Below are 22,148 nucleotides of genomic sequence, written 5' to 3' on the forward strand. Positions count from 1 at the left end.
ATATTTAATAGTATTAATGTAATAATATTTATACAAATATACAAAAATATTAAAATAATTATTTATAATATAATTAAATAACAAAAAAATTTATAGTTTGATTTTTAAATAAACAAAATTATTAAATAAATAAAATATTTTAAATTAACAAACATACAGATTGACAATTCGTATGCACTATACGGATTGACAATCTGTATGATCCACAATCCGCATGGTTTAACAGTAAAAAAAATAAAACAAACACATAGTTGGAGAGACATAAGTACTACTCATGACGACGATAACAGGAGGCGAGACCACTGAGAAGATGATTTGCTAGAGATGAACAACAAATTAGACAACCACATAATGGTAAAGATGAACGTAGGGGAGAGACTCAAGGCACAACAAGGAGAATCAACAATAAATGGTGTATAAGAGGGATGAGTGTACTTGGGTTTTAACTGAAGAGTAATTTGAGAATTTCACTCCAATTGTTGGGTGTAAAAGAAAATTATACGATGCTGAAAAAATAATCCAACAATTCTTAACAAAGAAAACTCAATAAACAAACTTTAAAGAAAATAAAAAATGAATTAGAAAAGCTTTTGACTTTTCTTTTTCTTTTTTCTTCTTCATTCCATACCTCAATATTAAAAAAATATTAATAAAAACACTTAAATTAAATATTTTTTATATTTATAAAATTATTAAATAATATCTTTGTATATTGTACTATTATTTATAAATACCAATTTTGGCGAATGAAATATGATGATTTATGAATATTTATTTAACATTTTTTCATTTAACATTAAGTATAATGAAATATTTGTTTTAATGATGGTTTGGAAATTTTTTTTATCATACTTAACTTTAAATGGAAAAAAATCAAATATTAATTGAAATAATTAAAAAATCCAAAAATATATATAATCGAATAACTTTTATTTACTGCATATAATTGAATAACTAATTAAAGAAGACAATAAGAATTTGATTTTCTATAAAAAAACACACATTAGAAATGTATTACAAAAAAAGGAATGTGTGTGATTGCATGAGAAGGAAATTATATATAGAAGTTACCACATTTTAAAGAATGGGATTGAAATTTATAATTATAAGTATTTCTTCTCATTTAATCACATGTCTTTCTTTTTTTATGTCATATATTTTAGTACAACTTTTTGTAAAATCAAATTAATCCTTGATTATTTTTCAATAAAATATTCTACTTTCCTTTATTTCTAATTGCTGCTCAAATTAATGCATTAAAATATCTAATTATTTGAATAATAATTTATTAGCAATAAAATAATCATTCATCAATTAAATTCATTTTTGGTTTTTAAAATTAGATTTTTTGAAATACTTGTACTTTTACCGATCTAACTTAACTTTGTTATAAACAAATATTCTCCTAAATTTTTCAATTAATATTTTTTTATATTCTCTAAAATTTAAGAATTCTACAATATTTACTATTTCTACAAAGTCGTATTTGAATAAGAGATTTTAAAATTTCAGAATGTAAATTTCATTTTATATATTAATTGGAATTTCTTCATATTAAGTGTTATTTGGATTTTTTTTAAAGAAATTTTTTATAAAATTGTCATCATTTTAAATTTTAATTTAGTATGGAAACAAATAATTTAATATATAATATTTTAAATTTATTTTATAATCGACTTTCTTTCTCAAAATTCGCTCTCCAATTAAACCAAATACTTTCTGCTGCCGCAAATGTAGTAGGATTCATGATATTTTCTTGATCATTTTCTTACATACTTCAATTTCACTGTCTTTTTTTTTTCTTTCAAATTTCATTTGTTTTACTCTTAGGCGAGTGGAAAGGTTTCATTACTTTATTTATCACTTAAACAAATATATTTTATCATTAAAAAATAAAATACTATTTTTTTTCAAAAGACATGTAATCAAAAGTTTTTCAGTAAAAAAAAAATGTCATAAAAAGTTTGGTGTATTAAAAGTATAGATAATGACAATGAAGGCTAACTATTTTAGCTGACAGAGACTTCTAACAAAGAATCTCATAATCTCAATCTTGTCTTAACTCTTAAATCCTGTGTGGCACACCCGTAATTCACGCAATCGAAGAGGGGTACTACGGGGATTCCACCGTGTAATAAAATAGACGTCTTATTTAATATATTAATCATCATGCTATTATGCTAATGCTGAATGAAGAAAAAGTCAAAAAATACCAATTTGGCAATTTCATTTTTACAGAAGTTAATAATTTGATTATTTACCTTAATGTAATAATAACCATAATCATATTCATAATAATAATAACAAGAAATAAACTTAGAGCAGAAGACAAAGATGGTGGAAGAAAGAGAGAGAAGAAAAGAAGAAGAAAAGAAGAGACCAAGAACACGAAGGGCTTAACCTCTTCTTCAAAAGTTTTGGTGTTGTTGAAGGGTTTAAGCTTTTCAATTCAATTTCATCAGTATATATATTATTATACACTTAATAATAATAATAGATAATCATAGTTTTTTCACTCGGTAGATACAGCGTTCCAGTTCACACCTTGGATTTCATCATTCTCAATTCCGAAGATCTTTCGATTTTTTCACTGGAGCTGTAGCGCAGCCTGCTAGATCCGGAACCGCCACGAGATTTTCGATCCGATCAATCTTATCGCAAATGGTATCAATTTCTCGCTCCTCTGTTTTCTTTTTTGGGTCACCGTCGAGTCAATTCGAAGTCACGTGTCTGTGTTCGTTGTCGAAATTTCTCTTTGTTCAAGATTTTGCTTTTTTTAGATTTTTTTTTTTGGGAGCTGATATGTTATTACATAGAAGCAGGATTGGGATTTTTCCTTCTGTTCATGTGATTGTTTTTGATATCTCTGTTCTGATAATATGCAACCGTTTTGTTATTACTGAGCGACATTGTAGGGACTCCGATTATAGTGGATGGTGTTTTTCTGCTATTTGACTAAACTGTTAAAACTTAGAAGAAACAGGGAGTTCAAATTTTCGCCACATCGTTTCAAAAGATTTTTTGTTTTTTTGGTAGTGGAAGGAAACAATCGTTTCAGAAGATCATTAACATTAATTTACTTTTGTTGTTTTTTTTTTATTTTTAGAGGGGGCGGGGGCAGAAATTGATTTAATCATTTACCTGTTTATATAATCTTAAGGGTATAATATTGTGATTGAGCTAGATACAAATCTATAGTTCTGTTTCTTGAGACAGGAACCTTAGGCTATGGACCGTGGAGTACAATTTCATAAATTTGTTGTGGTTGTGTTGGCACATAACTGGTTGATTTAGATGAATTTTCAAAGCAAAGAACCATTTTTTTTTTTTTTGCATTTGAATTTGGTTCTGAATTATAATGGAGCTGTCCCCCTCCTCACCAAAAAAAAAGAAAAGATTAAAAAAGTCAGGCGACTTAGGTCTAACTCTTTAAAATGCTGGTGCTGAACTTCAGGGGTAACAGAATTAATTGGTATATGCAAATTTTCTATGGCCGAGGAGGACTGATTTAATCCTTCTTTCTTATGCTTGTGACTATATGTGGCACTTAATTTCTTAATTATTCCTCTTGGTAAGAATTTTTCTGTGATCTATTTTTTAAAATAATTTTTAATTGTTGATAGTAGTCTTTGCATATTTCCATTGCTTATGTTGGTTATTTTTCTATAGGTGTGCCTTTGTTCAAATTAATATAATGTAGAGTAAATGTCCATTTGGTCTTCCGACAAAATTTGTGTCAAACAATCAATAGGTTGTCCCTTCATTTTTAAATAGATCAAATTGGTCATTGTGACATCAAATTGGTTCTTGAAAGACAAAACTAGCGGCATTCAATTATCACTGGAGGACCAATTTGATGTTTGTGATAAATGGAGGACCAATGTGTTGTCATGTATATCTTTGGATTTTGGAGACCAAAATGGAGTTATGGACATTTTCTCTATAATTTATTTATAATTGATGTTGCCTCCATTGTTTTCTGTGAAGCTTAACTGTGTGGATTTTATTTTACTTATTTCTTCTTTTACATTGTGGTTACCAGAGTGGACTTAAGTACTGGATATTTTCATATGTTGTCTTCTAATTCTTGTTGCCACTGGCTTTTCATTCCATAGCTGTGAGTTCAGGAAAATTTAAATTAAGAGACTTTGAGTTTTCTCCTTCATTGAATTGATTATTTTACATGAAAAAAGATTGATGGTTAATATTTTCAACAGATGCCATTTTACGAAAGGAAATGTATAGCATCCAGATGAGTTAAGATCTATGTTGCACAGATACGAATATGGGTAGAGATAGGGGTATGGGATACAAGAATTTTTAAAAATATAGGATACAGGAATATTAATAAGAAAATAGAATTCTACATAAACACAACCAAATTGTATAAATGATGAAAGAAGACAAATAAACATAACTTATATAAGGAGATTAAATTCTTGAACAAGAAGATGATGATGATTGTGAAAGGAGTTTCATCTATCTCGTAAGGAATCAAATTGTCCAAACTCTTCTCTGGCACTTGACTTAGGAGTCCCCATGAGTACCCAACGCATATTGGGTGTGGGGTACGTACTCAATACGTGTTGATTTTAGGAGTACCTGTGCTTCAGATGTTAAGATGGAAGAACTAGAATTCTATCTGTCTTTTCAAACATGTTTTATGAATCTATAGCAATAGCATTGAACCATTTTCTGATTATGGGGTGTCTATTGATGCTTTCAACCAGATGAAAATTGCAGGACTTAGTGCTTGCTACGTGAGCCAAAGCGAATCATGTTAGGTTATTTAAAGTAAAGTTATGTTTTCTGCGAAAAATAAGCAAACATTTTTCATTGCTTTTATAGTGTGCATATGTGGGGAGATAGACTTACTCTTGGTTGTCTAGCACGAAAATAACCTTGCCATACAACCAAATATATTTAGAGATATTTCAATTTCTTTTGTGGGATTTAGAACAGTATTTTACCATTTTCCTTTTGTTTATGAATTTCTCTCTAGTTGCCTGATTATGCATACATTTTGTTATAGAGGAAATGAATTCTGTTGGTTTAACTTGTGACACTCTCTGCTTTGTAGGCTGCCACTGCCAATCCTATAATTGGTTCCCGTGTTTGGGTGGAGGATTCTCAAATAGCTTGGATAGATGGTGAGGTCCTGGAGGTTAAGGGAGAAGAAATCAAAGTCCTTTGCACTTCAGGGAAGACGGTGAGAATTCTTTGTATAATAATTATCAAAATTCAATCCCATTCTTCACCATTTGCTTGTCCTGTAAATATATCAGTTTTGCTTTGAGTGCTTTAAACATGAATGACTGGTGGGAATTTTTAAGAGAAGCAGAAAAAAGATAGGATAGCTTAGTGCTTGCAGTATCTTGTAGGTCGGTGTACTAGATATAAATTTTTTAAGTCAACTCAGAAGTCAAAACTTGGAACAGTCTGACCTTTTAACATTGTGAATCATTGCCTTTGTCTTGAAATTTGCAGGTTGTTGTTAAAGCTTCTAGTGTTTATCATAAAGATACCGAAGCCCCCCCATGTGGAGTGGATGATATGACAAAACTTGCTTATCTACATGAACCTGGTGTCCTGGATAATCTGAGATCAAGATATGATATCAATGAAATTTATGTGTGTATTTCAGATGCCACCTCTCCGGATAGTCTCCCTTGTATCTTAATGTTTTTATACTTACTTGACATGAGCTCATACCAAATTTTCCTTACAGACTTACACCGGGAATATATTGATTGCTGTGAATCCTTTCATAAAGCTTCCTCATTTATATGACAGCCATATGATGGCACAATATAAAGGAGCAGGTTTTGGTGAGCTAAGTCCACATCCTTTTGCTGTTGCAGATGCAGCATATAGGTAATTTCATTCTTTTGTGCAAACAGTTCATTTAATTAAATTGCAAGTCTGACCATATAAATTATTACGGATTCAGACTCATGATTAATGAGGGAATCAGCCAGTCAATATTGGTTAGTGGTGAAAGTGGGGCTGGGAAAACAGAAAGCACCAAGTTACTCATGCGCTATCTTGCTTACATGGGAGGGAGAGCTAATAATGCTTCTGAAGGTAGATCTGTTGAGCAGAAAGTCCTGGAGGTAAGGGAGTTAATCCTTTATAGATTTGTTTTTCAGCCAGCTGGTTGGCTACCATAAGTTTATTCATTGTTTCTTACCTTTGCCAGTTTTAAATTTATTAAAACCTTAGCTTGTATTCACTTAGCCCGTATTCCCCCCCCCCCCCTTTTTCCACTTGACAGTCCAATCCCGTTTTAGAAGCCTTTGGCAATGCAAAGACTGTTAGAAACAATAATTCAAGGTGAGAAGTTATAGTATTCCACCCTCCTTTAGTTGTATTGCAAAATTTTGCTACTGTCTTATTTCTGCTATTTGGTCACTTGTGACTTCTGCAGTCGTTTTGGTAAGTTTGTGGAGATTCAATTTGACCAGAAGGGAAGGATTTCTGGGGCTGCTATCAGAACTTATCTGCTGGAAAGATCACGTGTTTGTCAGTTGTCAGATCCAGAGAGGAACTATCACTGTTTCTATATGCTCTGTGGTGCACCTCCGGAGGTAATTGGATGCCTTTTGCGTAGAGTCAAGATTAGATTGAGAGAAAGATTTGAAAGAATCAATTTATTAATATATAGAGCATTTGTTTATGCCTACAATAATTTTTTTCTGGATTGAATTATAAATTTGAGCAACTTATCATTAAACTGTCTGACAATGGAACTTATATAGTGGTTTGGTAGAATATTAGTTTCTTTTCCTTGTCACCTTTTTATATTTTTTCAAGCTCCTATTGTTTGGTGTGTGATGCATCCTTTTTGGCTTAATTATAATGTGTGTTGGTGTTACTTGTTAAATGTTAATATTAAGTTTGTGCTTAACTTCTTTGGATTCTATTTTCTTCATTTTCTTGACCTTATTTATTTTTGGCAGGATATTCAGAAGTACAAATTAGGAAATCCTAGAACATTTCATTATCTGAATCAAACAAATTGCTTTGAGTTGGAAGGGGTTGATGAGCTAAAAGAATATCGGGATACGAGGAGAGCAATGGACGTTGTTGGAATAAGTTCTGAGGAGCAGGTATTTTATTGGGAGTTTCTGTAAGTTCGTGCATAGAATCTTAAACTATGGTCTGTGCTTCAGTGCTTTGATTTTTTGTTTCCCCCTCCGTCACTGTCCAGGAAGCAATATTTCGAGTGGTTGCTGCAATTTTGCATCTTGGCAACATTGAATTCACAAAAGGGCAAGAAATGGACTCATCTGTGCCCAAAGATGAAAAATCTTGGTTTCATCTACGAACTGCTGCCGAACTTTTCATGTGAGTAAACTTTGCAAGCTTGCATTTGTTAAAATATAAACTCTTTGTAAGACTTGCATTTCATATCCTTTCCATGTGACATCCTTGGTTTATAATTTTATTTAGGTGTGATGCAAAGGCACTTGAAGATTCTCTTTGTAAGCGTGTAATTGTTACTCGAGATGAAACTATAACAAAATGGCTGGATCCAGAAGCTGCTGCACTCAGCCGAGATGCTTTGGCTAAGATTGTCTACACGAGGCTGTTTGATTGGTAAGCCTGTGAGTGGATTTCTTGAAGATAAAGTTTGAACCTTAAGATAGATTCACTAGCAAATTTGGTCAATTTGCTCATAGTTTCACTTCTGTAAATTTGTCATCTTTTGCAGGCTGGTGGATAAAATTAATAATTCAATTGGTCAGGACCCTGACTCAAAGTCCTTAATTGGTGTGCTGGATATTTATGGTTTTGAGAGTTTCAAGACTAACAGGTGCATTGCTGGTATACCTTTTGTTCTGTAATTAACTTGGGTTGATCTCATTGAGTGAACATCCTAGAAAGGGTAGTATTGGAAGTTAAATTTGTAACCCATTCCATGCCATTGATTACCATTGTGATTTCCAAACAATGGAGAGGGGCGTTCTTTCATCATATTGTTCCACTCCATTTCAAAGCACTCCATTATGAATTGGTCCACTTCATCCCCTTAAAATGATCCTAAGCATATTTCTGATTAAACTGAATTCTGATGAAATTTTGTTGCCTTGTCAGTAGTGGTAGTTTACAGATATTTTATTAATACCTGGTTGTTCTTCGTACGCTGCAGTTTTGAGCAATTTTGTATCAATTTGACCAATGAAAAGCTTCAGCAACATTTTAATCAGGTTTGTTCTTAAAAGAAAAATTATATCCTTGATGATTGCTGCCATCTCTTGCTTGTATATTTGAAACGGACATGAGGATACTTATTATATTTACTGATTTTACACATGCTCGTGATACTTAAAATACTTGATCTGCAGCATGTTTTCAAAATGGAGCAAGAAGAATACAAAAAAGAGGAGATTGATTGGAGTTACATTGAGTTTGTTGATAATAAAGATGTTCTGGATCTCATTGAAAAGGTTTTCCATTCTCACTCAGTCACTCCACAATTATTCTGTTGATTGGCTTTTATCTCTTGTACCAATATTTTATATAAGATGTTCCTTTCTGTTGAAAAGTATGAATTAAATGTGAATGGTGATGGTTATAAATTTGGTAGGTTCTCAAGCCCACTGTAATATGTGTGGCTGTAGATAAAAGTAGTAGCTTGCAAGCTGGTTTGTGCCTTTGTGGTAGAGGAATGTTGTGGCACCAAAAATATTTTCCTTGATCACTTGATGATGGTGACTTAAATGATTCTGTAGCTTCCTTTTCACCATAAAACTAAGTCTTGGCATGCACTAGCATGCCTATCATTTTTTTAAATAAAAAAGAGGGCAGCATAAGAATTTAAAAATTTCAAATAATTACGCACTGACAATAACATCTTACTTTTTGAGGAGGTATAAAATTTTAAACAACTACTCACTATAACTACATTTCCCTTTTAAGGATAAAATTGTTATTTTTAAGACTGACATTTTGCCATATGATATAGAAGATAAGGGATAAAAGGTAGTTGGAGTTTCATTTTAGTGGAAAACTAAATGTAGGTGCTTTCAAGAAAGTATGCTTCATGTCAAGTGTTTTGATGGGTGGGGAACAAGGGATTTGAGTTGAGGACCAAGTTTGAGTAATTCGATGTTCCCTTCATACCTTTATGGATGTTGCGCAAATTAGTTTCACAAGGAAGGTAAACCTAGTTTTCAATCTATTCTTCCCATATATGTTCAAAATGGAGGGAATATTTTAAAATTCACAGTTGATGTGATTTATGTGATCAATTCAAACTCAAGCTGCGAATATTTGCCTGATGTCAAATGATAGACATAAAAGGATTTGATTCATTTCTCTTTGATAGTTCAAAATGATAATGTTAAAATTGTCAATTTATGTCTATTAAGAGACTAGGTTTTGATAAGAAGTTTGATATAAAAGGGAAAGGAAATATGAATACCTTGAAAGTTGAAATTATATTAGCAAATTTTGTGGAGACGAATTGATGTTACTACTTTGTCAAGGTGTTATTAATGATTTTGCCATTATTCTTTGCAGGCTGATAACATAATGGTTTTTGTGCCTTATTTGTCATTACTGGATTTATTATTTATCAATTTTTTGTTGTATAATTTTCAGAAACCTGGTGGCATTATTGCTCTTCTTGATGAAGCTTGGTAAGTATACTTTGCACTGTACCTTTGAATTGGTATTGTGGCTCTTAATATCTCAATACTGCTGGCTTGATTCATTCATTTTATTCTGCCATAAATTTTTTTATACTATTTATGTTGATGCTTGATAGCTATATGTGTATGTGTTCCGCAGTATGTTTCCTAGATCAACACATGAAACTTTTGCCCAAAAGCTGTATCAGACATTCAAAAACCATAAAAGGTTCAGCAAACCCAAATTGGCACGTAGTGACTTCACAATTTGCCATTATGCGGGTGATGTAAGTTTGAATATTAGTACTTTGTTTCTGCATATATAATTCTTAGGGTAGTTACTTGGCGTAACATAAGACCAGAATGCTTGATGTGATTAATTTATACTTTGGAAAACACATGCCTAATGTGTGTCAATTTTAGGTCACATATCAAACTGAATTGTTCCTGGACAAGAACAAAGATTATGTTGTTGCAGAACACCAGGCACTTCTTTATGTTTCCAAATGCCCTTTTGTGTCTGGTTTGTTCCCCCCTTCACCTGAGGAATCGTCCAAACAATCGAAGTTCTCTTCAATAGGTTCCCGGTTTAAGGTTGTTTTTTTATTCTCCATTATTTAAAGAAGTGATTTTGTTTTCTTTCTTAACCTCTGTAGTTTTGTAATCCTTCATATTTCCTGCAGCAACAATTGCAAGCACTACTTGAAACTCTCAGTGCCACTGAGCCACACTACATTCGCTGTGTTAAACCCAATAATCTTCTTAAGCCAGCAATTTTTGAGAATAAAAATGTTTTGCAGCAACTGCGATGTGGGGTAAGACTTGCTTCCCCCCCCTCCCTGTTTTTGGACCATGCAGTTGGTACTGTAGTTGAAGTTTTAACCTGTAGCTGTGTGAGTATATTGTGATTACATAGTATATTCAATTGTAGGGAGTTATGGAGGCAATTAGGATAAGCTGTGCCGGGTATCCCACTAGGAAAACTTTTGATGAATTTGCAGATCGATTTGGACTTCTTGCACCTGAAGCTTTGGACGGGAGGTATCTAAGTTGTTAATCTTCATTTTCAGGCCTATTAGTTAAAATATTCTAAAAACCCTGATTTATTTCATGTTTTAATTAGTTCTGATGAGGTCACTACTTGCAAGAAGATTCTGGAGAAGGTTGGACTTAAGGGCTATCAGGTAACTATTATCATGTGATCAAACCTTTAATTCTTTTAGAGACGTACTCTTCAATTTGAGTTTGATCAATGGAGTTTAGGATATTTTTTTTTTTTTGAAATGGGGAATAATATTTTTTAATCTATATACTTAGAATCACTTGGATAAGAAAATTGCTATGTACTCAGAAATCTTCCTTGACCTGAGTATTGGCAAAAGTTCCTAATCTATATTCCCCCAAGTTCCAATAATGTTTTACACTTATTGGAAACTTATAACATGTAAGTTATTTGGGTCTATTTTGTTACTGCTTTGGAGTTTTTGTTGGGACCTGCAATGGCCTTTCCTTTTCTTCCTTCTTTCTCCTTTCACTACCATTCTGTGGGCAGTAATCTTGCAAGTATAGTTTTGGTTTGGGAATGAGAACTATTTTATATCTTTGTCAAGGGTGTAATGAACTCAAATTGCTATTTATCCTCATCTGTGCTCACTACCACGAATGTTTACTGTTACATGAGGTAACTGCAGATTTTCTATACAAGACTTTATTCTGTTTTGTGGTTTATTTTACTGGTTCTCTTTATTGCTGCAGATTGGTAAAACAAAAGTGTTTCTTCGAGCTGGTCAAATGGCAGATCTAGATACTCGTAGAAGTGAGGTCTTAGGAAAGTCAGCAAGCATTATTCAGAGGAAAGTTCGTACTTATTTGGCCCGCCGTAGTTTTTTCTTGATACGTTTGTCTGCTATACAGATTCAAGCTGCATGCAGAGGTATCTACTAGTTTCCTTGAAATATTAGCCCACAAGTTGTATTAAGGGAAAAACTGAAATTTGGGAAGTTTCACGAGTTTTTTGATGGTGATTGCAGGACAACTTGCTCAGCAAGTTTATGAGGGATTGCGGCGGGAGGCTTCTAGTCTGATGATTCAGAGGTATTTCCGCATGCATGTTGCTAGGAAGGCATATAAAGAATTGTATAGCTCAGCTGTTTCTATTCAGACTGGTATGCGAGGGATGGCTGCTCGTAGTGAGCTACGCTTCAGGAAGCAAACTCGTGCTGCTATTGTCATTCAGGTAGAGAATATTTTGAAAATACATCACTGTAGTATGTCTTATATAAAAAAATTTCTTATAAACATGAATTTTTCTGGGTATCTGTGAAAATATTTTGAGAATTCTTATTGTCCAACTCCAAAGTCCATATATCCTATACAAAATCATTGTTGATGAGCTTGGTCTTTTTTTTCAAATATATTTTTGGTTCATGGTAATTTATGCTTGCAACTGTGATTATTTTGTGTATTGCAGAGCCACTGCCGGAAATACCTGGCACAACATCATTTTACAAACTTAAAGAAGGCAGCAATTGCAACACAATGTGCATGGAGAGGAAAAGTTGCTCGGTTAGAATTACGAAAGCTAAAGATGGTAAAACTTCCCCTCCCCACCTATAAAAGAGCCTTTGAATTAATCAATTAAATGTTTTTATCTTTTCAATAATATGGTAAGTTATAAATATTACTGATAAATAAGACTGAAATATCTTAAGGAAAAAACTGTCAAGCTTATATACCTAGCAGTGCCCCTTATTTCACAAGAACTGTAGTAAGGTTCCCCTTATTTAAAACTCACCCATACACATTGTAGCACTGCATGAATATCACCACACTTAAACTTTATTAGTTTGCATTAAATCTCAGTTGCAGCTGGCAACATTTTCACTGGGAACAAGTACTGTGATTATACTCTTCTGTGATATTTTCTTTTTGATTCCATAACAAAAACTACCTATATTTTCACTCATGTGCTATTTGGCCCTGGAGTAACTGTTGCTATCTCTCATTTTTTGACCCTTCATATTTGCGATACCGATAACCTCTACCTCCATTATTTGAAACAGATACCTTAGAAAAGTGTTCCTACACAAACTAAAATGTTGCGAACAAAATGCTCCGTCAAATTTGTTGCCTAGTAGAGATATCTCAAAGCTCTATATATGCAAAAACCTTGCGGGTTATTGTATGCTAGTTTTGTATTTGATGCATTTTTCTGTTTTGTGTTTCTAATTAAAAGCCATGAAACTTTATTAAAATGTTTTCATGGAGATCCAAGGATGCTTTGAACTTATTATGGGGTCTTAGTGTTAAAACCAAGAAGGAAATAAACAGTTTGCACCAGACTGTTTCTCATAGAATGTGGTAGACTTTAAGATATAACTGCGAACCCCTTACAAACACAATTGGAAGCAAGAACCAAAATTCAGTAATATTATTATTTGAAAATTCCTCATCTACTCATGAATACACAGTTCTTCACCTTTAAATATTTTTCTTTTCCTTGTCTTGCCATGCACTTCACCTTTAGTGATAAAGCATCATACTCTAAACTAGACCTCTTCTATCTTTAGTCAATTCTACATATTCTCAGCTCTAATAAATATTTGCAAACCAGACTGCATAACCCGGCAGTCCCAGTTGTAAATTTTTTTTGGTTTACTTGAGTATAACATTGTTTTAAGAAAGGGTGGATTAGGAGTACACTTTTGGTTTACTTTAGTATGACATTTTCTTATCTTATGAAAACTTACATTAGGAGTACAACTATCTGGGATCATTAAACCTTCTAAATTACTAGCCTGAAAATCATAATTGTAAAGAGTCATTTATTTGTGCATTTTGGTCAGAATCAAGGAACTATGTAGGTATGCTATTATTTTGGTCAGAAAGAGAATTCTTTTAAAGTTCTTAATGTATTACATGTTATTATTGCTAGCTATTCAGTTATTTTTATCATGTTATTCACTAATTGAGAATTTGTTTTTATTAATTTCAGGCTGCAAGAGAAACTGGAGCTCTCCAAGCTGCCAAAAATAAGCTTGAAAAGCAAGTTGAAGACCTTACATTGAGGTTGCAGCTGGAAAAACGGCTGAGGGTAAATGACTATTATTTTGACAGTGCTAGCTGCTATCTACAATATTTTTACTGTGGCCAACTGGAAAATTTCCTGCATTGTGTCAAGCACACCAATTAATTTGAATTAAATATTGTAGTACAATCTGTTAGCTCTGTAACAACACTTATTTTAAATATTGTAGTGCAATCTGTTAGCTCTGATGAAAAGATACCTTTTCTACACACATACACACACTATTTAGTATCTTTCCTTGCAACCTTCTTAAATCTCTATTAACAAATGTAGATCAACATTGAAGAATCAAAAACACAAGAAAATGAAAAACTGCAATCTGCTTTGCAAGCGATGCAACTTCAGTTTAAAGAAACCAAGTTGTTAGTTCAAAAGGAGCGTGAGGCTGCAAAAAGAGAAGCTGAGAGAGCGCCTGTCATACAGGAGGTTCCTGTTGTTGACCATGCTTTGTTGGAGAAGCTCACTAGTGAAAATGAGAAACTCAAGGTGAGCTGATTTTGGGCATAAATATCTCATCTGCACTGAAATAAAGTCTTTATATTTGGTATACTTCGAGTACTCTCACATTTTTGGTAAGATAGGTGGCCATTTCTTACTATTAATTTTGAGCTTCCTGGAGTGTCCATTGCAGACCTTGGTGAGTTCATTGGAAAAGAAAATTGATGAAACAGAAAAAAGATATGAAGAGGCAAACAAAATTAGTGAAGAAAGGTTGAAGCAGGCTTTGGATGCTGAATCAAAAATAATCCAGTTGAAGACTACTATGCAAAGGTTTTGTTTGTGATCAAAGCTTCTTTGATATCTTATACTTGTTTAATTCATATCATTTGAACTATTACTGTTTCCAGTCTTTGAACAGCAATCATCTATAGTGTCTAATTATAGGATTCTGAACCAGCATGACCATTTTTTATTTTGATTGATATTAATAGGCTTGAAGAGAAATTCTCAGATATGGAAACTGAAAACCAGGTTCTTCGGCAACAGTCTCTGCTAAACTCATCTTCAAAAACAATGTCAGAGCACCTTTCTACCCACATATCTGAGGTAAATTATACTTGCTAAAGTATGTAGGTCTTCATGCTCTGTATGTAAGTCTAAATCTTTTGGAATTTTTATATTTTTATCTGCAGAAGTTGGAAAATGGTCACCATGTGCTGGAAGATCAGAACAATGCTGTAAGTACATTGCTTTGTACACTTTATGTACCTTTCCATAATAAGCCATCTTTTGTGTTTAGTGAAATTTAAAAGTTGTGTTTGCAGGAAGCACAGAGTGTCACACCTGTGAAGAAGTTTGGTACAGAATCTGATGGCAAATTAAGGAGATCCTTCATTGAACGTCAACATGTATGTGCTTAAAAATTGTCATTTAATATATCTTTTATTCATGCAAATATGTTCACAATTTTTAACTCTTTTTCCACTGTAGGAGAATGTTGATGCACTTGTCAACTGTGTTATGAAAAATATTGGTTTCCATCATGGAAAGCCTGTTGCTGCATTTACCATTTACAAATGTCTTCTCCACTGGAAATCATTTGAGGCTGAAAGAACAAGTGTATTTGATCGTCTTATCCAGATGATTGGTTCTGCAATTGAGGTGACTTCTTTACTTTAAAATTATTGGATTGAACCTTCACCTAATAGCTTAAGCTTTTGTTTTTAGGAAAATTGATCCTTCATATAATATTAGAGCCTCTACCAATCCTTGTGATGCTCCATGCCATAATTGCACTGGTTATTGTAATTTGGTATTTTCTAAAAATATTGGATATGTAGTCTAATGTAATGTTCATTATCTGTTGATAGCATCTGTATTAAAGTTGAGTGTGTGTGGTATGTTTGGTTTAGTTCAATTCTTGTTGCATGCGTTGAGATCCCACATTGACTATAGATATGGCCAAAGTGGAACTTGTAAAGGTTTGGGAAATCCTCACCTCATGAGCCAGCTTTTGGAGTTTGAGTTAAGCTTATCTCAAAATCAAGATGGTATCAAAGCCTATCATACATTCGATATTGAGCCACCCTCAATTGTCCAAAAATCTACATGACCCCACGACTTTCCTAGTGCGATCTACTTGGTTTGGTGACTTTCCTAGTGCAATAATAATGAAAAAAAAAACAGTATTACAATCTCCACTCTCTAGGCATCCAATCCTAGGTGTAAGGGGTGTGTTGGGATCCCACATCAACTATAGGTATAGCATGAGTATAACTTATAAAGGCTTGGGCAATCCTCACCTCTTTAGCTAACTTTTGGGGTTTAGTTAGGCCTAGTCCAAATTCAAGAGCATGAATATATTTTCTATTTGATATATGTTAAAAGCAATATGAATGCAATTGCATATTTGAATGTTGCTTTTGCCCTGGGTCAGTTCATGGTTTAATTGTTATAGTTATCCTTCCATTTTTCTTCAAGAGCTTACACCCATTTGCATAAACATATGTTAAACAATGAATTATTTTGTAGCTTCTGTGATCTTAAATGATGTGATTTTAATTTCATGTGATATTCTATAGTTATGGTTCTTTTTCTGGTAATGTAAAGAAAGTATTGGAGCACTTATAACATTTTGTTTTTCTTCTTCCTTACTTTCCAGAATCAAGATGACAATGATCTTATGGCCTATTGGCTGTCAAATTTGTCTGCACTATTGTTTTTGCTCCAGCAAAGTCTAAAATCTGGTGGTGCAGCTGATGCAACTCCTGTAAAGAAACCGCCAAATCCGACATCCCTATTTGGAAGAATGACTATGGTATTGAATATTCCTTACATTCTTTGTAATCTGATATCTCTTTCACACTTAAAAAGTTGCCCTAATTTATTTGATGGCTTAATTTCAGGGTTTCCGTTCATCCCCTTCTTCTGCCAACCTTCCTACCCCATCATTGGATATTGTACGCAAGGTAGAAGCTAAATATCCTGCTTTGCTTTTCAAGCAACAGCTCACAGCCTATGTGGAGAAAATATACGGTATCCTTCGGGACAACTTGAAGAAAGAATTGGCATCAATGCTTTCGTTATGTATACAGGTTTGTTGAAATGCAGTTGGCAATTGTTTAATTTTAGTGACTTTATCATTATGGAATTTGATAAATCCCATATGGTTCTCATAGCTATTCCCTAATATCTATATACTATCTCCTTTCTAGATATATTTTCCAAATTTCTAAAAGAATTCTGTGGCTCTATTCTCCTTTTAGTCATATATTTTTGGTTCTGTTCCTCATGCAAATCTTAATGCTGATATACAGGCACCAAGAACATCTAAGGGAGTGCTACGATCTGGCAGATCCTTTGGTAAAGATTCTCCCATGGGTCATTGGCAGAGTATTATAGAATCCCTGAACACTCTCCTCTGTACTCTGAAAGAGAACTTTGTAAGAAATACTATGTCTTGTTAACTTTTGAATATTAAGCAATTACTTTCCTATTAGCCTTATTAATGCTATTTTTGAAAAAATGGTTAAACATGATGATTTAGGACACTCCTAGAATCCCTAAATAAACAGCAGAATCTAATAATCCAATGTACATTGCATGATAAAATGTTTTGGGTTTCAGGTACCTCCAGTCCTTATCCAAAAGATCTTCACTCAAACATTCTCATATATTAATGTTCAACTCTTCAATAGGTAAGTAGTTTTTGTACACATGCTTTAATAACAAAAGAATTTTTTTGCATCATTGCAGTTTTATCTTAGTTGAGAGGATGAAGAATGAAAGGTCATGTGATGTGAATGAATCCCTGTGTCTTTACTATACGGCAGAGGCTCTTATTTATAGTTAGAGTCACAAATACAATGGATAGTAGTCACATAATTATACAGCTCATTATCCCCAATTACAATATTTTCCTACACAATATATTCATATTTACAAGATTCCTAACAATCTTAAAGGTTAACATTCTTTTTTCATTAAATTATTGCTAGTCTTCTTCTGCGTCGTGATTGTTGCACATTCAGCAATGGGGAATATGTGAAAGCTGGTTTAGCAGAATTGGAGTTGTGGTGCTGCCAAGCAAAGGAGGAGGTAATTTATTGTGTTGATGGCATTATTGTGATAGATTTTCCGTTAGAGCATATATTGCTTAGGCTGTAATAAAATATGGTGATGACCTATGTCTGATCTTTGGCTTTTGGACTGGTGTATACATATACATGACCTATTTGCTTGGGTTTGCAGTATGCAGGTTCATCTTGGGATGAGCTTAAGCACATAAGGCAAGCTGTTGGATTCTTGGTAAGTGTGTGTTATTTGATGATGTAGCACTATTTATCTTCCCTTGTTGCTGTTTTCATCATAACTTTTATAATCAATGTTGGTTTTTATGCACCATGTTTTGTTTTCTCTTACCAAAATTATTTAAAATCTGAGAATTTCATGATTAGGTTATGTCATATAGGATGAATCCCCATATCCTCATTTGGTGAAGGAATTTACTTTTTGTCATTTGATGTCTTTTACAGAAAAATGCATTATTTATTGGGTTTAGAAGAAAATAGGCTCAAACAAATTTCTGTAAAACTCGGTTGATCATATTTTGAACTTAAACGGCTTCCTAAATTACTACAAACATGGATAGCTTTGAGAAAGGATTTGGCAACACATTGATCAAGCCTACTTTGATAATTCTCAAGCTTATAACATTCATGCAATCTTCTTTAGTAGACTGGACAATAGCAAATTAAAAACCCTGGAAAATAATAGTTCATAAGCAACTGCGTCATTGGTATTGATTTCAAAAGATAAACGTAATGTCATACTCTATGATGGGACATTTTTAGCCTCCCAATGTAGAAGATGATAATGTGATCAGCTTTTATTTTCCTAGATAGCATAAAGCCTCAATGATTTATGTGATGGTTAGTATTTGTTGTAAATATGCATCTTTTATTGCTTGGTAAGTTTAGCTTTGTTATAGCTTCTACCCTTCTGAATGTTGGAAATATCCACCTTAATTGTTGCCTCTTTGGGGGTTGTCTTAATTATAATGATAAATGTCATAATTGAATAAAATAATGTGACGAATTATTCTATTTTTCTTAATTTATTATATGATGTGACCAAAATCCAATGTCTTTAATTACATCTTTTGGTATAATTAATGTATTTTTTATATATACAGGTTATTCATCAGAAGTATAGGATTTCCTATGATGAAATCATTAATGATTTATGCCCAGTAAGTATCTATCCATCTCAATCTTTCTGTGTGTTATGGGGTACACATCTCATTGTCATTAATTTGTTAATATTCATAATGTCCTATCTTTGTATTTACATTATGAATTCATGTTTCTGCAATTAGTAGTTGAGGAGATTGCCTTGATTGTTTATCATAACTGAAACTTGGAAATTGTACGAGGTTACTTCTAGGACTGAAATTCAAATTAATTTATGTTTCTAGTTAGTCCTCAGGATGGTTGGAAGGATATTAGGAGATTTAGGGCCTGTTTAGTTTGAGAAAATATCTTGTTTTCAATTTTAATTATAAAAGTGTTATCTTGTTTTTATTTTGTTTTCTGTTTTCAAAGATTTGTATTAGAGATAGTGAAAAAATTTAAAATTAAATCAAAAAACAATTTTTCAAACCAAATAAGTTGTATATAAATGGTCATAAATGCATAATCTCTTGATTTCGCACTCACTCAGCATAAACAGTTAAGCATGTCTTTCAGAGTGTATATGTCTCTCTCATACCTTTTTCCCTTGTGTCCCCACCCCCCTCCTGCATCAGATCATGAGTGTCCAGCAGCTATACAGAATATGTACACTTTACTGGGATGCTAACTACAATACTCGAAGTGTATCGCCAGATGTAAGTTTCTTTTTTTCTTTTCCCCCACCATATTTTCTCTAATAACATGGCAAATACTTGATAACATGCTCAAATCTTCCTTCAGGTCCTTTCAAGCATGAGAGTACTTATGGCTGAGGACTCTAATAATGCTCAGAGTGATTCTTTCTTGTTGGATGACAGTTCCAGGTGAGAGTGCTTGCCTTTATTGGTGCTTTAATAGCATAACATAACTTTTGAGCTCTGGAACCAGAGAGTGGAAATATTATCTGTCACCATAAGAGATAGAGAAAAGTTGATATACGTAATTTCTCTGTTGTTTAACATGTGCAAAGGGTTGATGCAGCTTAATTTATGTGATCTATCAATTCTTGGTCAATTTTTAGTACAATTCTTCGATCATGTTTACAAACCTTTACTTCTTTTTACAGCATCCCCTTCTCAGTAGATGACTTCTCTACATCACTGCAAGAGAAGGATTTCTCCGACATGAAACCAGCGGATGAGCTGCTTGAGAATCCCGCCTTCCGATTTTTAAATGAGTAGGCAAGGGAAGCTTAGTGTATGTGTTTATCATAGTCATATAGGGAAGCAACAAAATCAGTTGTTGGTCCTTGTCAATGGTTGTAAATCCATTTTTATTTTTATTCTTTTTCTTTCTACTTATTATTTTTGTTTTTGGTTTACCACCCTACATCTTGTTTGTCTTATCCCTGCATAGTCATCGCCCTGATGTAAAATTATTTTTTCATTCTTTAGTTGGCATTCAATTGTAAAGTCGTCATTTTTAAAGAGGGGCAGGGATATTTTTTAGGATTAGTGAGCTTGCCTTGTATGTCCATTTTTGTTGTCCTGGTCAATCTGATCAGAAAACCGTTAGAAAGTGAAGCTGAGCTGCTTATAATTTTGTTTGGGGGTTCCAAGCTCACTTTCCCCTCATTATTTTTTACAATGTAAAGGATCAAGAATGAACATTGATATATAATGAATAGTTTTTTCATATTCTCGAGTCTGAACTCTAGTTTTTTTTCTCTCACCCTCACCCCTTTAAGTGCAACATGGCCTAACAGTGCTCACTAGTTTAAGAGGGAAGACTGTTGTTATCACCGTGTAATTCTTGAACCGCAAATATCAATTATTGCCGGTACAAACTAAATAAAGTTCTTCAAGGAGTTTTATTACTTGATTCGTACGGATGTTTTTGTTTGTTGATGACTCATGTCTATCGGAAAAATTGACTGATCATTTTTAGTAGAGTTCTCTTTCAATTATGTTTTTTTTTTCATCCACAAGATTCAAATTTGAGACCTTGCATAAGGGAATCAAATTTAGTACCTCACTCGGATCATTAGTGTAAATTGACCCAAATGGTATATGAGTTTGATCCTCTTTATTTTGTTGTCTTGAGTTTGCATATGGTTAAACTATCAAGTTTGGAGACTCAAACTTGAAAACTGACTTTAGATTGAATGTTTATTTAAAATGAAATATTAAAAGTGATAAATTTAAAATAAAATTATTTTAGTTTAATTGATGCAATGTCCTAATAGGATTAGTTGGGGGCAATTATTTTAAACTCTCAAACTTCTAGCCTTTCTTATATTGATTGTGAATGAAGTGAAGAGCTATCATCTTGGATTCTATTTGTAAGCAGAGCCTCATCAAGAGTCATCTTAGAGTTCTAATGGCCCTCCAATGGGACTGCAAAATTGAATGGCAATTAGGGTTTCATCCTATGACATCCTAATTATGGTTGAATATAAGTTGAAAACTAATTTGTGATTTGGTATATGCATAAAACATGTAAAATTTATCCAATTAGAAACTATCTTATACGATAAAATTATTGATTTTATAATAATTATTTTAAATGTTGTACCGAATATGATTTATGATTGATATAATTATTAATACATATTTATTAAACTATTTTTTTTTTAGGATTTGAGAAGTTATTTGAAAAGCGAAAAAAATAATTTTTTAAAAATGACCATTGAGTTATTATTGTGGAATTGAAGGGTTAAAAAATCTGTCTCATGTCCATGAAACAAATATCATCTCATAAAACACATTGCAACTTGCAAGTCAACGGGAGTTACAATTCTGTTGCAGTTTATGAAACTCCTTTGCTACAATAAATTGCCTGTAACATGCACTTGAAAAATAAAAGATTGAAACATTCCTAAGAACGTGGGGGGAAAACGCGTCTCATATTTCATGAACCATGGAGCATTGTGCCGACGAAAACGAATTTTAAAGTCTACGCGGATTAGTACAATATAAATTTAATTTTAATATATTTCAGCATAAAAGAAAAATATGCTTATAAATAAGAATACGTTGACGCAATATCTAATGATTTTGACCCCTCATTGTCATATGCAGTCAAATTCTTCAAATAATGTGACAATATATCATTAAATGTAAGCGTAAGACTAAATGAAACTCTTACAATATTAATGCAGCTGTAGAAATTTCTGATACAATAAATTGCCTCTGATGGGCACTTGAAAATAAAAATCAAAGTCTGCTCTTGAGGATTTGGAACATTTTTCAGCCAAACCCAAAAGGAATTCACATGGCTCCTGATGCCTATAGTTTCACAGCACACAAAGGGTGA

At 33.0% G+C, this 22,148-nt stretch overlaps 1 protein-coding gene across 1 annotated transcript; it reads left to right on the forward strand.

Moving 5' to 3' along the window:
* Positions 1 to 2,317: 2,317 nt before the first annotated feature.
* On the forward strand, positions 2,318 to 20,541 carry LOC114370370 (myosin-6-like). Its single transcript, XM_028327688.1, has 39 exons — positions 2,318 to 2,664; positions 5,081 to 5,209; positions 5,488 to 5,631; positions 5,729 to 5,874; positions 5,951 to 6,113; positions 6,275 to 6,333; positions 6,428 to 6,587; positions 6,960 to 7,109; positions 7,211 to 7,347; positions 7,453 to 7,599; positions 7,715 to 7,816; positions 8,153 to 8,210; positions 8,349 to 8,450; positions 9,607 to 9,644; positions 9,796 to 9,922; positions 10,059 to 10,229; positions 10,319 to 10,450; positions 10,567 to 10,676; positions 10,759 to 10,819; positions 11,391 to 11,568; positions 11,666 to 11,871; positions 12,106 to 12,225; positions 13,630 to 13,728; positions 13,996 to 14,208; positions 14,354 to 14,493; positions 14,655 to 14,769; positions 14,856 to 14,900; positions 14,988 to 15,071; positions 15,154 to 15,324; positions 16,325 to 16,480; positions 16,569 to 16,757; positions 16,980 to 17,105; positions 17,290 to 17,360; positions 17,661 to 17,760; positions 17,914 to 17,970; positions 18,857 to 18,913; positions 19,469 to 19,549; positions 19,635 to 19,717; positions 19,960 to 20,541. The coding sequence occupies exons 1-39, from the start codon at positions 2,662 to 2,664 to the stop codon at positions 20,072 to 20,074; spliced, it is 4,545 nt and encodes a 1,514-aa protein (XP_028183489.1). The 5' UTR covers positions 2,318 to 2,661; the 3' UTR covers positions 20,075 to 20,541.
* The last annotated feature ends 1,607 nt before the right edge of the window (positions 20,542 to 22,148 follow it).

This window comes from Glycine soja, chromosome 10 (assembly GCF_004193775.1).
Source record: "Glycine soja cultivar W05 chromosome 10, ASM419377v2, whole genome shotgun sequence".
In the NCBI taxonomy this organism is placed as follows: domain Eukaryota; kingdom Viridiplantae; phylum Streptophyta; class Magnoliopsida; order Fabales; family Fabaceae; genus Glycine; species Glycine soja.

Coding starts and splice junctions, on each gene's coding strand:
- LOC114370370 (XM_028327688.1), top strand. Junction 7,110..7,210: donor GAATAAGTTCTGAGGAGCAG/GTATTTTATTGG, acceptor GTCACTGTCCAG/GAAGCAATATTTCGAGTGGT. Junction 17,761..17,913: donor GCTGCCAAGCAAAGGAGGAG/GTAATTTATTGT, acceptor TTGGGTTTGCAG/TATGCAGGTTCATCTTGGGA.